Genomic DNA, 14,786 nt, shown 5'->3' with positions numbered 1-14,786 from the left:
TATGTATGTATCATGCCGGTTAACCAACAGCAGTGATCGCTGTGTTGAGCAGCCCCATCGGCCTCATACAGGAGGTTAGCTTAGACATATCATAGTGATTTCATGTCTACTAGATTTTAAATGCGTGAGAACGATGTCGGTGTATAGCAAATATTTGATAGCCCCTGGCACTTAGATGTTTCGGGGTTTCCTTAGGTTGGCAGTACATGAGCATGTGCACTTACGTTTTAGTTCCTATGCCAAGTGATCAGATTGTGAGCAGATTTTGCGTTTCCTGGCAATACACAGACGCCGGTTCTCTTCGTTCACTTTTTTTATTTACTCATACTGTTGGCCTGTCGGCCGTTACAGGGTTGGTCAAAGCAGCACTTCAACAATTAGTACAATACACGGTATTGAAATAATACATATAGCACAAAAATAAAACAAGTAAATAGCAGTATTTCGGCAATTAGTACAGTACATGAAGGCAGTACATGAATAGTGTTTTAATAGGTGAACATAAGTGAACAAAGAAGATACATAAGCGAAATATTCTACAGATACTCCGATCACCCAACCGATACTCCCAAAATAGTTCACAACACATACACACACAGTGGCTGATGGTGCATGTCACATGCTTGTGCTTCCAAGAGATATTTCCGCATACTGTAGTTACCGATGCACTGAAAGGCTACACACTGGTTCCTCGATGACCTTGTATGAACGGGCATTGCATAAATTTCGCAAAGTATGAACTAAAACATCTTCAAATTGTTCCGCTGCACGCGACAGCAATACTTTCAAGCCGCACCGTCCCGAATCGCACAAGCCAGAGAGGAGGAAAGGCTTGCTGTGCACCCTTTTCTCCTCGCCCGATGGAAAGATCTATACCCGAAGGCAGTCGATCGAGATTATGGCTCCTTCACATATATCTACATCCGGCGCCGAATCCGCAAGTGATGCCTATCGGGTGGCACCAAAACCAGCATTCTTGAAGCAAGGGATGTGTATTTCAGGACGATCGCATCGTCACATGTCGGTAGCAGCATGTGTGCCATTTTAAACGGGCCAATGCCTCCTTTAGAAGACGCCTGCCACGTGAGCCGAGGAGCTGGTTGCAACCCCTCTCCTCTTTCCTCCTCTCCGCCAGGTTCAGCTGCGGTGCTAGTTGCGGTGGCTGCTCCAAACTTGAATCACATTCTCCTGCCTCCGAGATTTTAGCGGCGTTTGTTGCAATCCCGGAAGCAGGACCTGCAGTCTCTCGTCAAGTCATTGGTCGAGTGCGTGCCGGCCTAGTAATTGCCATTTCCTCCACAACAGGAAGTAGGGTTGGCAGCGAGCGCTGTCTCTACGTGACTACCCTGGACCACAGGAATGTCCACTCCAATGAGAAAACTAGCGAAGTGATGTTGCAGGCATCTACTAAAGGAGGCATTAAACGGGCGATCAACAGTCAAGATGTCGGCCGTAATGTGTTTCAAGCGCATGTGATTGCTTCCAGTGCTTGGTGCTTGTAAACAAGAATAGTGGCGGCCACACAACTGTAATATGGTGTTATTTTATGCAATTTTAATGCAAAGCAATCACATTTGAGCGCATTTCGGAACCTGCTAGCCTTGTGCAAGTAGATATAATATACGGGATTACGTTCTGGCAAATTTCGTTAATGCGGGATTGTAGTACAGTGGCATTTTGCCATTGAGAAATGCAAAATGCATTGAATCCTATGTGCATTCGCCAGGGATACAAAAATATCTTGTTATCGTGAGAATTTCATTATTGCGGGTTTAGACTGTATATTGACTGCTTCATTTTTAATTGAGACCATCTAGCGTATAGGTGTATGTTTGCCATTGCATCAAAAATGCTTTTTCCTACACCAAATCTGCGTTTTGCTTGTGCCAGAATACGCACCAAAAGGTCAAATGCTTGTTCCACCTCTGTACGCATAAAAATGTATCACAGTGGTAGGAGTGCTTCTACGATTGCTCCAACCTGCTACATTTTGTTAAAGCTGCTGCATATGTACTACAAATGACAGAAATTTCTCCAAAGCTGCTCCAGGGCGACCCACGTCATGCAGTATTGGAACTTGCAACGAAGAGTTGTGGTGAAGGTCAGGTGGCGGTGCCTTCGCATCTTCTGCCACTCATAAAGCTAAATGAGCTAAAGGGTCAATACGCTAATTCAATCCAGTGTGCGCTTGTGCATGTTCAGTCAGTAAAAAAAAAACGTCATTTGGAAAATCTGTGCCATATTTGTGGTTTGTTTGTAGTTTAGGATGATGTTCTGTCAGGCTTAGTTGTGCACACTTATCCCAAATATGCATTGTTGGCACGTCCCATGTTCTTACTTAGTACTGGCGGTGGGGCCCTTGGTGGGAGAGGTGTTCCTCAACTGATGGCAAGGTGGCTGTGTCATGGTGCTCTAAGCGAATTGAAACTTACCCCTTGCGTGTTATATTAGCTGATTTGCAATGTCACATTTATCTGTGTGTGCTCGCAACACAGCACATTAGTAGCTATGCTATTTTGCTAGCTAGACATCTTTAGGCTTAAAATAAAATTGCTCGTATGGTCATCCTGCACAGGTTGTATTGCCGCGAGTTTCTTGTGCCTTTGTGCAATTTGCTTTAATGCTGGGAATGTGCATTATTTTCTTTTTTCAGCATCCTGGTTGACTCAGTGTGGCCGCATGATGGTTGTAATTTGTTTGTTAGTGGTTCCGTACGTAGGTTACCTTTGAGAATATTCACAATCATAAGCGCTGCTACTCCGGAATCATTTTTGATGTGCAGGAACAGTGTCTCGCCAATAACCACAGAATCATCATTGTTGACTGCTACAAAATCTTCCTTCTCCAAAATCTGCTACAAAATGCTCTTAGCCATTCCCACCACTGGCAGTACCTTAAACTCCAAAATGAGTATTTTTGGAGGGTATGTGAACATTGTGAAAAGAGGCATTGCGTCGTCTTGTATGGAATCGGCTCTTAAGAGTTTGTGTGTACACAAGATGCAAGAAAGTTTTGATAATCAGATCAGCAGACTTCTGGCAGCTGAGTTCCCTATGTCGCTCTTGACTGCCTTAGTTGAAGCTCTGATTCAGAGAAGAAAAACCACAAAAATGCTGGCCGCCGAACATGAAACGCGAAAGCCTGCGGGGGTCCCTTATATGCATAAGGTCACCCATTAACTCATTTGCTTGCAAGCATGATGTTCCTTTGGCGTTTTCTGCGCCGAACAAGCTTTCAAAGCTATGGTCCCACACCTGTGGAGAGGGCAGAGGAGGATGCCAAATTCGGCATGGTGCTTCATACGTGTCGTGCGCTGTCGGCGTGGTTTATGCCATTCCACCCTTATGTGGTAAGACGTACGTTGGCTAGACAACGTTGCGTCAAGGAGCGACTCAGGGAACATGCGCAAAAAGTAAACAAAAATTTAGATAGAGGAGCGCACCTTGTTGTGCATATAAACTCTTAACAATTGTGAGGCGCGACTTGATGGGACGTCGATTCTTGGCAAAAGCAAGAATGAGCATGCGTGTGGCTTGCCTTAGAGGCCTACCACATAAAAAGACAAGGTGATAATTGCATCAGTGATACATCTTTGTCTCTGCACCCATCTGAATTTGACTTCTTACATTTGTGTATGTGATAATTTGGCAGGTCTCTGTAATGTAATCTGTGTGCCTGCGCAGTTGTGTGGCCTAGGGTTTATATATGCATTAACGATGAAGAAATAAAGAAGTTAGTCAGCGCCAGTGTGTGTCATATCTTCCTTTTGTGGTCCGTCTTAGGTGTTTGCGCTGTAAGTTTAAATTCAGAAGTATGTGAACATGATTGAGAACAAAATACATAAGTCGAACCCACTCATAACGATACCGGTTTTAACAATATATTGGTTATCACAATGAGAAGCTACTGTGCTGTCAACTTTTGTTTGTTTTCCATGGTGAAATAAATCGCTTACTACAATGCCCCGATGCCGCATTATCGGTTATAACGATGAAGTCTGGCTGCTGGGTGTCGGTGCCGAAAGGTAGTGAAAGGCAAAATCCTTGAAAAGAAAAAAAGAAAACGCCATTGAACCATTGAACGATAGCCCTGACAGTCGCAGCACGTTCATTTTCCAGCCTTCATGTGCCTCTCTCCCGTCCCCCGCTCTGAACACGAATGGGCTGTGCCCATAGCTCTATGCTGCGCCACCCTCTGAAACACGAATGGACCAAGCCAACTGCACTTCTCTGAGATAGCTCGCTGGCTCCTCATTCAGCGTAGTTCTGCAAACAGCTTAATCTCTCGTGTTAGTCTTTGTTGATTGCGTCGAAATCTGTCCTGGCCACGTGGTTTCTCAGCCTTGTTTGACTCGCTGCAGAAACGGAAGATGGCTGATCCGCCCGCTGATCATTGGCAATGCACGACGTTGTCGGTGAAAAGAAAGCACACGGCTATAGATTTGGAAACTAAGTGCTTCTAACCAAGGAGGTGATCGTCGTGTACATGCTTGCATCGGATAGCGACAGCGATGACGGCAGCGATGACGCGGTAGGGCAGGCTGCCTCAACGTTGTCCTTACAGGAGGCCCGGCAGATGGTTCAGTCCGTCCGCTGCTCTGTTATCGCGAGGAAGCTTCCGCTGCACTACGTGGAGCATCTGGATGCCTTGGAGAAGGATGTCTGAAAGCTTTGCATAAAGTGTGCGAGGCTGATGGACATGGGTTTTCTCGTGCAAGCCAGCGAGAAGTACGTGGCGAGATGCTTGTGGCGATCTCACCTCAACATTTCTTTTGGATTTCTCAAGCCGAGAGGCTGTCGCAGCAACCTTCGCACATTTTTTAAAAGGCCCCGTTTGGGGCCGCCAAAGTGATGTTTCGGTGGAGCTCACATATCGCTTGCCACTCGTGACTACTCTTTTCAGTTATTATAGCAGTGCCGTTCTTTAACGCAGACAGCTGCGGCTTGTTACACGTGAAGAGAGCGCCCAGGAAGCAGTTAAACGAGTGAGCACAATCAGCAGCAGGACGGAAGAATGTGGTGGGAAGGGGCACTGGCCTCCCTGCCACTATAGTTTACTCACAACAGCTCTGCCATCCCCCTATTGATTTTTTTCATGCAACCCGGTTGTAACAATAATTGGTTATACAGTAACAATGGAATTTTCATGGCACTTCATTATTGTTATAAGTGGGTTTGACTATAGTCAAGTTTTACTTTCTGCTGGTGTTAGTTATTTCCATATTGTCACTGTTCTCAAGTTGTCGCTTGGCAGAAGATGAGTGTACAGTATCTGAAAATTCTTGGAATGTCGCCAATTTTGTAGGAAAGCGGGCATGCACATGTCTCAGATCAGATTGTGCATATGTCAAAAGTACTGTTGTGCATTTTTGAATGTATGAGAGCATTAGTGCTTAATGTCTTATATATAAATAGCGGACAAAATCATCCATGGGATTAATTTTGACAACAGTGCTCACCGCTGTTGTCATTTAAGTGTAGCTTGTCATTATGGGCACAAGTATAAAGAGTTAAATTCCTGGCTCACACTTTGGCAGCATTTGGTTTGTTACCACCATAGCAACGTGACCATATGTAGCAGACAATAAAAATGCAATACTTTCAGCATGCACACTTTAATAGTAAGTAGCTAGAAAAAATGTAGGCTTTTATGGTGCAGCAGCTAAGACAACTGTAATGTGCCTACTAGTCACTGGAAAAAAAGCATCATATACACAAGACAGCAAAATGATAGCTATGCAGCATAGTTATCTTGGGGTGATTCCATACAAAATGTCCCAGACATCAAAAGTGACCATCATTGATTTTCTTCGTTTGGCTAGATGGCTATTGTGTGAACAAGGTTTCACCAGAGTATTTTCATTGCAAGAAATGTTCTGATCACGTAAGCACTCTTTGAGATTTCCGCAAAGAAGTGAAAGTTGGTTGGTGGTACATATTTTTTAATCGGGTCTTAAACTAGGTGCAATAACAAATTTTATTTTAGGCCATTGTGTTGGCATCCTTCTTTCATATGAGGTCATAATTGAGTGCGTTAAAAATTTTCCATGTTTATTTGGCGCAGTAAAAAAAGCAATGAAAGCTGCGTTTTCAGACATTTTTCCCTTCAACTATGTTATTTTTTTCAGCTACCATAATTTTTCTCCCTTTTTGGCTGTTGCTATAGTGTATGCTAAAGATAATTTGGAATTGTTAATAAATATATTTTTTGAGAAAAATGCCTCCAAAGTTGGCAAAAAAGGAATTTTATGCAATATTCAAGCCAAATTTAAGCGTTAGGGCCCTTCAGATAAAATATGTCAGCTAGCTGAATATGCACACTGACCTCTTAGCTTGCGATTTAGAAATCTTTATTAGAGTAAATTTTGTCTATGAAGGAAACGTTCTGTAGGTTCAGTGCATACATAGTTGAAGAAACGAAGGGGCACACTTACCAAAATTGCATGTTTAATGGTTTAATGTTTTGGCTGTGATATATATATATATATATATATAATACCCCCGTCTTAAAAAGCATCGACCCGATGCTGCAAACAAACGAAAATAATAAAGAAAAGCAACTTGTAGCAAAGAAAACAACAAAATAAGGATGTTCGTCAGTAAAAGGGTTTAAAGAGTGCTTTTCTTTATTATTTTTGTTTGTTTGCAGCATCGGGTCGATGCTTTTTAAGAGGGGGATATTGACACGTGTACTTATCTTTATCAGGCGACCACGTTTCGCCGCCTAACGAATGGTATCGCACAGCACGGGACGCGCCTGCATGTATCCGAAGTTTCTGGAAAGTTATCGATGCTTCTATCCGCTGTCTGTTGTCGCCGAACCTTGTGTTATCTGATTTCATTGCCTGACGCGAATGGTGTAGAACTTTGTAGAAGGCACGTGGGTCCCAGCGATTAGTCTGGAACATTCGACGACTGCTGTATAAAAGCCGACGCGCTTGATCCGCTGATCAGATTTTCGACCGTGTTCGCCGCTATCGTTGTGCTATAAGTGTAGCCTGTTTTTGTGGGCGTAGGTTCGGCCAATAAAAGTTAGTTTTGTCTTTCACAGTATTGCTACTGTGTTCTTCAACGTCGCGACCACGTGACAATATATATATATATATGTGTGTGTGTGTGTGTGTGTGTGTGTGTGTGTGTGTGTATAGGTAGAGAGAGAGAGAGGTTGGACCGTCTGCGGTTTGCCCCCCCCCCCCACCCACTCTGGAAATAGTTGATACACCCTTGAATTCTGCAGTGCTGTGGCATAGAAAGTAACCAACTACCACTTGCCAATTTGCCAAACCAAGCCCTTCTGAGGTCATTGTCTCAAAAATGCTGTGGCTTGCATTGTGTCCTGCTTTTCCTTCTGCTGCCAGGTTGGAAGATGTACTCATGGAGGGTAGTGACAAGATCTACCTTGTGTTTGAGTACCTTTCGATGGATCTCAAGAAGTACCTTGATGGATTTGACAAGAATGAGAAGCTAGCCAAGTCACTTGTTAAGGTGAGTACAGCCTTGTACAGCCATTGTCCACTCTTAAAGAGGAGCACCTTACTAGTAATTGAAGCAATGCAACTGCATAGTTCCTCCAACTTTGCCAGGAAAATCTGGCTGAAGTGATGCGTTATGGCAGTTGTCCACTCACAAGAAAATAAGATCTGCAGGCTTTCGTGCAGTACTGTACCTGAGCTGTAATCGAGTGCAAAATAGTAATTAGGTGTTACTTGAGGCATTTCTCTTATAAGGTGAATCAATTGAACCTTATGTCACCGACAACAGTGTTGGTTCAAATATAATATTCTCAGTCTATCACTTGTTGAAATATTTGTCTCAGCGGGCATAGGTTGGCTAAACTAATGGTTGTCAGGAAAAAGCCCCTGTGGGCAGGCACTTTTGTCCTCTGCGTTTTCAAACTGCATTTCACAGGCAGCGGCTTACCATCCTACTTCTTTCTCTCACTGCGACACGTGGCTGGCGAAGCTAGGCGTGCCCTCTGAGATTGCAATCCCAGAGGAAACTCCTAGCTGCGACAGCTGTGTGGCCGCCCATCCTCTATGGGTGCACCATGTATCGGTTGTATGTGGTACCATAGAAATGCTAGAATGAGAAGCATGTATAGCATACCTGAGTAACTCGAGCACGTTAGGTGACTATTTGTCACCACCTCGTTTCAAAGCGGATGCATGTGGCGTGCAAAAGACCAGTGCCTCCACTTCTCTCTTTTATTGCGCCGTGCAGGCGTCACCTAGAAGATTGTGTCGGCACAATCTCAAAGATCATAACTATACAAGCCAAGCCTCCATGATTAACTGTGGTGCCACGTTGTTGCGGCGGATCAGCTGTGTAGTCGGTGCACCATGTTGTGTGAATATGGTGCAGTTCATTCACATCGCAGCATGCTAGCTGTTCGCCATTGTGACGATGTAAATGAGCCAAATGCAAAGCGCAAGTGCAAGACCATCAAATTGTAAAAGGAGGAAGCTATTGTGAAGGTTGTCACATCAGGTGCTAAAATGTTGCATGATGAACTTGCTGGAGATCCTTTTGCTGTTGTTTATTAAAAATTTCATCGCATGCATGGCTGCGGAGGCCTAGTGCAAACAGTGGATGAATATATACAGGAAATAAGGTGAGGTAACGTATTGTTTGACGATTATAATAATTCTTCCAGATAAGAACGAACAGGTGGTCCTGGTCACCATTCCTGATTTCGATTAAATTTACTTTAGGTGCAGGTTTTGGGCCCAGAACAATGATTCTGAACTTCGTTTTGTGAAAAAAAGAACATTTTTTTTTTTGCAAAAAAAAATGCATGAATTTTGACCGTTGAAAACACTTTTCCGTCAGTTTTGTGATTTCTGAACTTTGAGTGTGCATAGAGAAACAATGGTACACTTCTCTATCACAATGCTTTTTCCCCCTACAAAGAGAAAGTAAAATGCTACCTTATGAAAATTTTATTACAGTTGGCTACAGAAAGAATTTTGAGGAAAAAAGTCGCGAACATGGTAAATGGACCAAAATACCTTTAATTCAGGATTTTATTGCTCTAGACTAATTAAAGTGAGGATAATAAAACTCAGTGAACATGATCTTTTAAGTTTTCACATTCTTTTGAAATAATTTTCGTTGCTTTGTGAAGCACTGTTATATTTAAAAATAGCACTCAAACATAAGTGGTTTGCCAAAAACATCAAAATTTGAAAACAGTTTACAGAAAAAGGCCATTTTTAATTTTTTTTGAAAATCGCTCTGGTTGAAGTCAAGAACGTTGTAATACCAATATGTGTAAAAAACATTGCATTATTTGAATATCGTACAGCTTACAATGCATCAAATGTGACCACACTCAGCCTAGTGGCCGCAACACTGATACTGTGCTGCAAGTCGGACGCAGGTCGTTCAAAAATAATCCCCCCCCCCCCCCATACTCATAAAGATGCCCTCAAAAAATAAAAATAAGAAAAGGGAAAAGAAATCTGCTGCCAGGTTGTATGGCGCCTCCAGCTTTGTCTTTCGATCCGGCATTTAGCAATCTTTAGCAGGTGATCCGTGGCGGTGGGCACTCATGTTTCATCGGTGCCGCTTCGATTGTAAGCAGAGTCTACCTGCGCGTGACACCGAAGGTTGGAGAGTGAATGAGATAAGGAACGTAGAAAGTTAAATGCAAATGCTGTCAGTGCGTCAATAAGGTATATAGATTAGGTCTGCCGGTAGTTTTCCTGAGGACGCCTCCAGTGCATGAAGCATGTTTCTTCCTCCGCCGTGATGGCTGAAGCCGCAAAATATCGCTGGAAATGCGTGGTTTGTGCTGACTCTGCAGAGACACAAGCAGAAAGTTTTGTAACAGCGGAACTTTCGTAGCGTAAAGGACTTGGACATTGCTCAAATAAGGCAACACCTGCCTTAAAACCAGTGTTCCTGTTCGAGAAATGGATTTTCTCTGCATGAACTGAGTCAATCGCTTCAAGGCACTGACCGCGGATTCAACTTCCTTGGCTCCTGAGCACACGCTGACACGTGAAGATGCACTGACACTGGTTGAAACGTCTGGAAATGTTTAAACCAAGTCTGAGGAGGCATCTATGTCACAGGAAGTTTTTATTCGAAAACAAGCGGCCGTTGAACAGCTCAACAGGTATGTGCGGTGCCCAGAAGTTTCGCCACTAAAACCTCCACAGTTGATTAAAAGAAAACATCGAAGCTCATATGCCAAGCCAAAGGAAGGAGAAACTGAGCATGCTCTCAAGAAGAGACTTAGGTCCAGTTTATCAGCAGCATATACACAGAAAGCCAGCCTGTGACAGAAAGCTGCAATACCTGTTGAGACGGGCTGACCAACTTAAACAAGTCTTCCAAGCTTCGGAGCAGTGAGCGTTGTCGTCCTTTAACTTTGCTGCCGCAGTCCCTTGACATCGAAGATACAGCATGTTATTCCAGCAGCGACACGCTACATGATCCGTAAATCCAGGAAATACAAAGAAAGTCATGGTGTGTGTGGTCCGGCCTGACCCTTATACAAGAAAAAGGGTAAACCAGGAAGATCTCGAAGCAGCATTGGAGTATTACACTGAAGATTAGTTTAATTGTAGCCAACCAAGCCCAAATAACAAGGATGTGGTTCATGTTGTACTGGACGGGAAGAAAGAAGTCACTGCGAAACATGTAATGGCACACTCTATACTGGAAACTTGCTGCACGTTTAAGGAAGCTAACCCTGACACTGCAATCGGTTGGACTAAGTGTCTGTGTTTATTGTGCCAACATAAAATTGGCAGTATGTGGGGTAGAAAAGAGCTCTGGTCAGAAGTACCGAAGACTTTCGCTACCTTTGCCTGTGCAGTCCCTTTTCCTTTAAGTACGAACTTGGGAGACTGTCCAGTGTGTCCAACGGTCAGAGCTCTCACATTGACTGACCTTAGAATTCCTGAACATGAAAGGCTCATTCACACCGGTGACTTGAGAAGGTCGCGCGACCATTTGCGACTCATATCCAAAAAGTGACCGAAGGCGACTGATGTTCACACCGGCAAGCCTGGCTGAATGCGACCCGCAAGTTGCAATCCCGGAGATTATCGTTCTCAGCGAGAACTCGCAGAATCTATGGTGGCGTGCACTTTGTATTTGCCGTGACGTGGGAGGAGGCCGGATGAAGATACATGAAAGATCACTTCCGGTGCGCTGCTCATTGGTTTATCAGTTTTACGACCACGGTCGCGCGACTGAAAAATCGAGCAGCAAGCGACTGGCCCAAAATGGTCGCTTTTCGAGAAAAGCGACCATTTGCGACTGGTCACTTGCGACCAACTTGGCCGCGCGACCACTGTCAGTCGCTGGTGTGAATGAGCCTGAAGAAATATATGCGACTTGGGAGAAAGGTGACCTAATAAAAAAAGTCTACCTCGACTGCATTCTTGGAGCACCTTCAGACATGCCTAAAGAAATGGATAAGCCACAACTACATCAGGCGCATTTAAGGCAAAGCAATCAGTAAAGAAAAGTCTATGCAAAAAGCAAGTGGTCTTCTGAATTTAGATTTTGCAGATAACTATACAGTCGCACTACCAGACGAAATTCAGTCTCATCGCTGGAGTAAAAGTCAAGTCACCATATTCACCTGTGTGGCCACAACCCAGAAAGTTTTGCTGTCATAAATGATGACATGTGCCATGAGTCGGCCCATGCATACTATGCCGTGGCTAAGGTGCATGAATGGCTTGAAGAGCACATCATACTGTGCGCTCATGTTACTTATCTCAGTGACGGTGCTGTGGCTCATTTCAAGAACAAATTTCAAATTCATGAATTGTAAAACAACCGATACGCATCACCTACAGGACACTAGAAAAATGCCTTCGATGGAATCTGAGGCATTGTGAAGCACCAGGCAGTGCTACACAACCTTCAAAATCCCGCCTCATCTGCCATCAACTCTGCTTCCGAAATGGTGCAAGTTCCGACTCCTAAACTGCCAAAGGTTAAATTAATTTACGCTCCAAAAGCCGACATTGAATCTTTCACGTGATTGAAGGCAAGAGAATGGGTTGAACCCGCCATGGTTGCTTAGTAGCTATGATGTTGGGCTTCTAAGCACGAGGTCGCAGGATCAAATCCTGGCCACGGCAGCTGCATTTCGATGGGGGCGAAATGTGAAAACGCCCATGTACTTAGATTTAGGTGCACGTTAAAGAACCCCAGGTGGTCCACATTTCCCGAGTCCCCCACTACGGCATGCCTCATACTCAGAAAGTGGTTTTGGCATGTAAAACCCCATAATTCTTTCTTTAAGAGAATGGGTTGCGGTTCCTGCAAGGCTTGGTATTCAGTTATGGCACATGTGGGTATGCAAGCGCACCCATAACTCTGAACTGCAGTTGTTCGTGGCAGGAACAGTTGCTTCACATAAGCAACTTCTTCGGCAGTGAAATTGAATGTCACATGGTCTTAAAAAGCTGCAAGACAAGATTAATATATAACTCCATGGCAACAATACCGTCAGCCTTCTTCCTTGGCCACATTGGCTTGCGACATGCGTAATTGTGCGGTTAAAAAAGGTTGTAACCCGCACAGGACAGCATCGCTTGTTGGCAGCGTTACATTTGGACAATGAATATTACGTTAAATGAGTTCTTGCATAGCTCAACAAATCGGAATGCACAAAATCAGTGTTGTGACCACTAGGCAGGGTGTGGTCACAGTTGACGGATTGTAACTTGTTCGGTAATCAAATAAGGCAATGTTTTTTTTTGTAAAGTGGTAGACAACGTCCTTGGCTTCAACCAGAGTGATTTAAAAAAAAAATCTCCTTCTTCAGAAAACCTTTTTTTTTTTTCAAATTTCGATGTTTTTGGCAAACCACTTGTGTTTAAGTGCTACATTTAAATATAACGGTGCTTGACAAAGCAACAAAAATTATTTCAGAAGAATGTGGAAACTTAATAGTTCATGTGTACAGAGTTTTATTACCCTTACTTTAATGAGTCCAGAGCAATAAAATCCTGAATTACAGGTATTTTGGTCGATTTACCATGTTTGTGATTTTCATCAGAATTCCTTCCGTAGCCAACTGTAATAAAGGTCTCATAAGGCAGCATTTTACTTTTTCTTTGTGGGGGAAACAATATTGTGATTGAGAAATGTACCATTGTTTCTCTATGCGCGCTCAAAGTTGAGATATCGCAAAGCTGGCGGAAAAGTGTTTTCGACGGACAAAATTTATGCTGTTTTTTTTTTTTTTCAGGTGATTTTTTTTTTTTTCATAACTAAGTTCAGAATCGTTATGGGCCCAAAACCTGCGCCTAAAGTAAATTTAATCAAATTCGGGGATTCACCCTCCTTGCCTTGTAAAGGGCATTGAGTAAACGGCCTGCTTGCAATATATTTAGTACCAATAATCGAAGTCATCTTTCCGGTGAGCTGAACAATTTTGGGAACTTTTGTTTTGAGCATGCATGGCTGTCTGTGTGGCTTAGCACCTAGACCCTTATCTTGGCTGTAATCTAAGGTAGGTGCAAAAGCATCGCAACCTAAGGTGACTGGTGGCTGCATTTTCGCTATGTTCTCGCGCGCCTTGTTGTGGAGGTTGCATAAGCTCAAGTTTTGGAGAGTCGTTGAAGTGAGAGGCAGTAGAAGCGTTCGCTTCTCTCTGTCCTTCATGTCAGCATTGTGGCAACAACTGTTCACAATCGAGTGAGATCTATTCATGTTCGACACAATGTTTGTTAATTTAATTCATAAGTGAATGTTTACTAAAATTTATACGGCTGATAAGACTACAAACCTTACTTTGATAGTTGTGTAATACTTCATCGCTATCAATGCTTGCTTTGAGGCGAAAATGCACCTTTTATTAACCTTGGTGTTGGCCATGGATTTTCTCGCAGAGCTACTTAAAGCAGATCCTTGAGGCTATTTTATTCTGCCACCAGCGGCGTGTGCTGCACCGTGACCTGAAGCCCCAGAATCTGCTCATTGACCAGAAGGGCACGATCAAGGTGGCCGACTTTGGTCTGGCCCGTGCTTTTGGCATCCCTGTCCGTGTCTATACCCATGAAGTGGTTACTCTCTGGTACAGAGCCCCTGAGGTACTCTTGGGTGCTCAACGATACTCCACTCCAGTTGACATTTGGAGTATTGGTTGCATCTTTGTTGAAATGATCAACCGCAGACCTCTGTTCCACGGGGACTCTGAGATTGACCAGCTTTTCCGTATTTTCAGGTCAGTGTATTTCTCTGCAGGCATGTGAGAGCTGTAGCAGTAGAACTTCTTTTCTGTTTTCTCGTTGCATCTCTATGCAGCCAATGGTGGCAGGGCTGACCAGCAACTAGTGTGCCAACAATGTTGCTATGTGTTGTTTGGCAGTTATATAGACCTTTGCACCGGAAGCCTCGAATCAGAGAGTGGGAAACGGATATCAGGCCCCTGGTAGCGAGAGTAGCTAGCGCCTCATAGTTGCCATCTCTTGCTGGACTGTCATGCGCGCAGTTCCCGCATTGGCTGCATGACGTTTTCGCGATTTTATGCTTATCCGCACAGGCTATGCGAACATCCGGGCAGCACTGCGCTGTGTACGGTTGTTCGAACAAACAGAAGAAGCACAATGCAGCAAGAAAAGTGCAGTGCAGCACGCACAATGTTCTGCAAGAGGACTGCGGCTGCATCATGTGCCTGTTGTATCGGTTTCCTTGTGACGCGGTACTGAAGCATCGCTGGATTAGCTCTGTAAATCGTAAGGGATTCCTCCCTACGGAGTCGTCGCGCGTCTGCTCGATTAATTTTATCGACAGGAAGCGGACATCTGAGAA

General features: G+C 43.9%; 1 protein-coding gene across 1 annotated transcript in view; it reads left to right on the top strand.

Annotated features, from left to right (window-relative positions):
• Positions 1–14,786, top strand: part of LOC142581801 (cyclin-dependent kinase 1-like) — a 48,860-nt gene that overhangs the window by 18,505 nt on the left and 15,569 nt on the right. The window contains exons 4-5 of the mRNA XM_075691257.1: positions 7,358–7,484; positions 13,865–14,199. Of these exons, the coding sequence (XP_075547372.1) occupies positions 7,358–7,484; positions 13,865–14,199 (462 nt within the window). The remainder of the gene's footprint in view (positions 1–7,357; positions 7,485–13,864; positions 14,200–14,786) is intronic.

Source organism: Dermacentor variabilis, chromosome 1 (assembly GCF_050947875.1).
Source record: "Dermacentor variabilis isolate Ectoservices chromosome 1, ASM5094787v1, whole genome shotgun sequence".
NCBI lineage: Eukaryota > Metazoa > Arthropoda > Arachnida > Ixodida > Ixodidae > Dermacentor > Dermacentor variabilis.
Note: the sequence above shows the minus strand (reverse complement) of the source record. Positions and strands in the feature narration are given on the sequence as shown.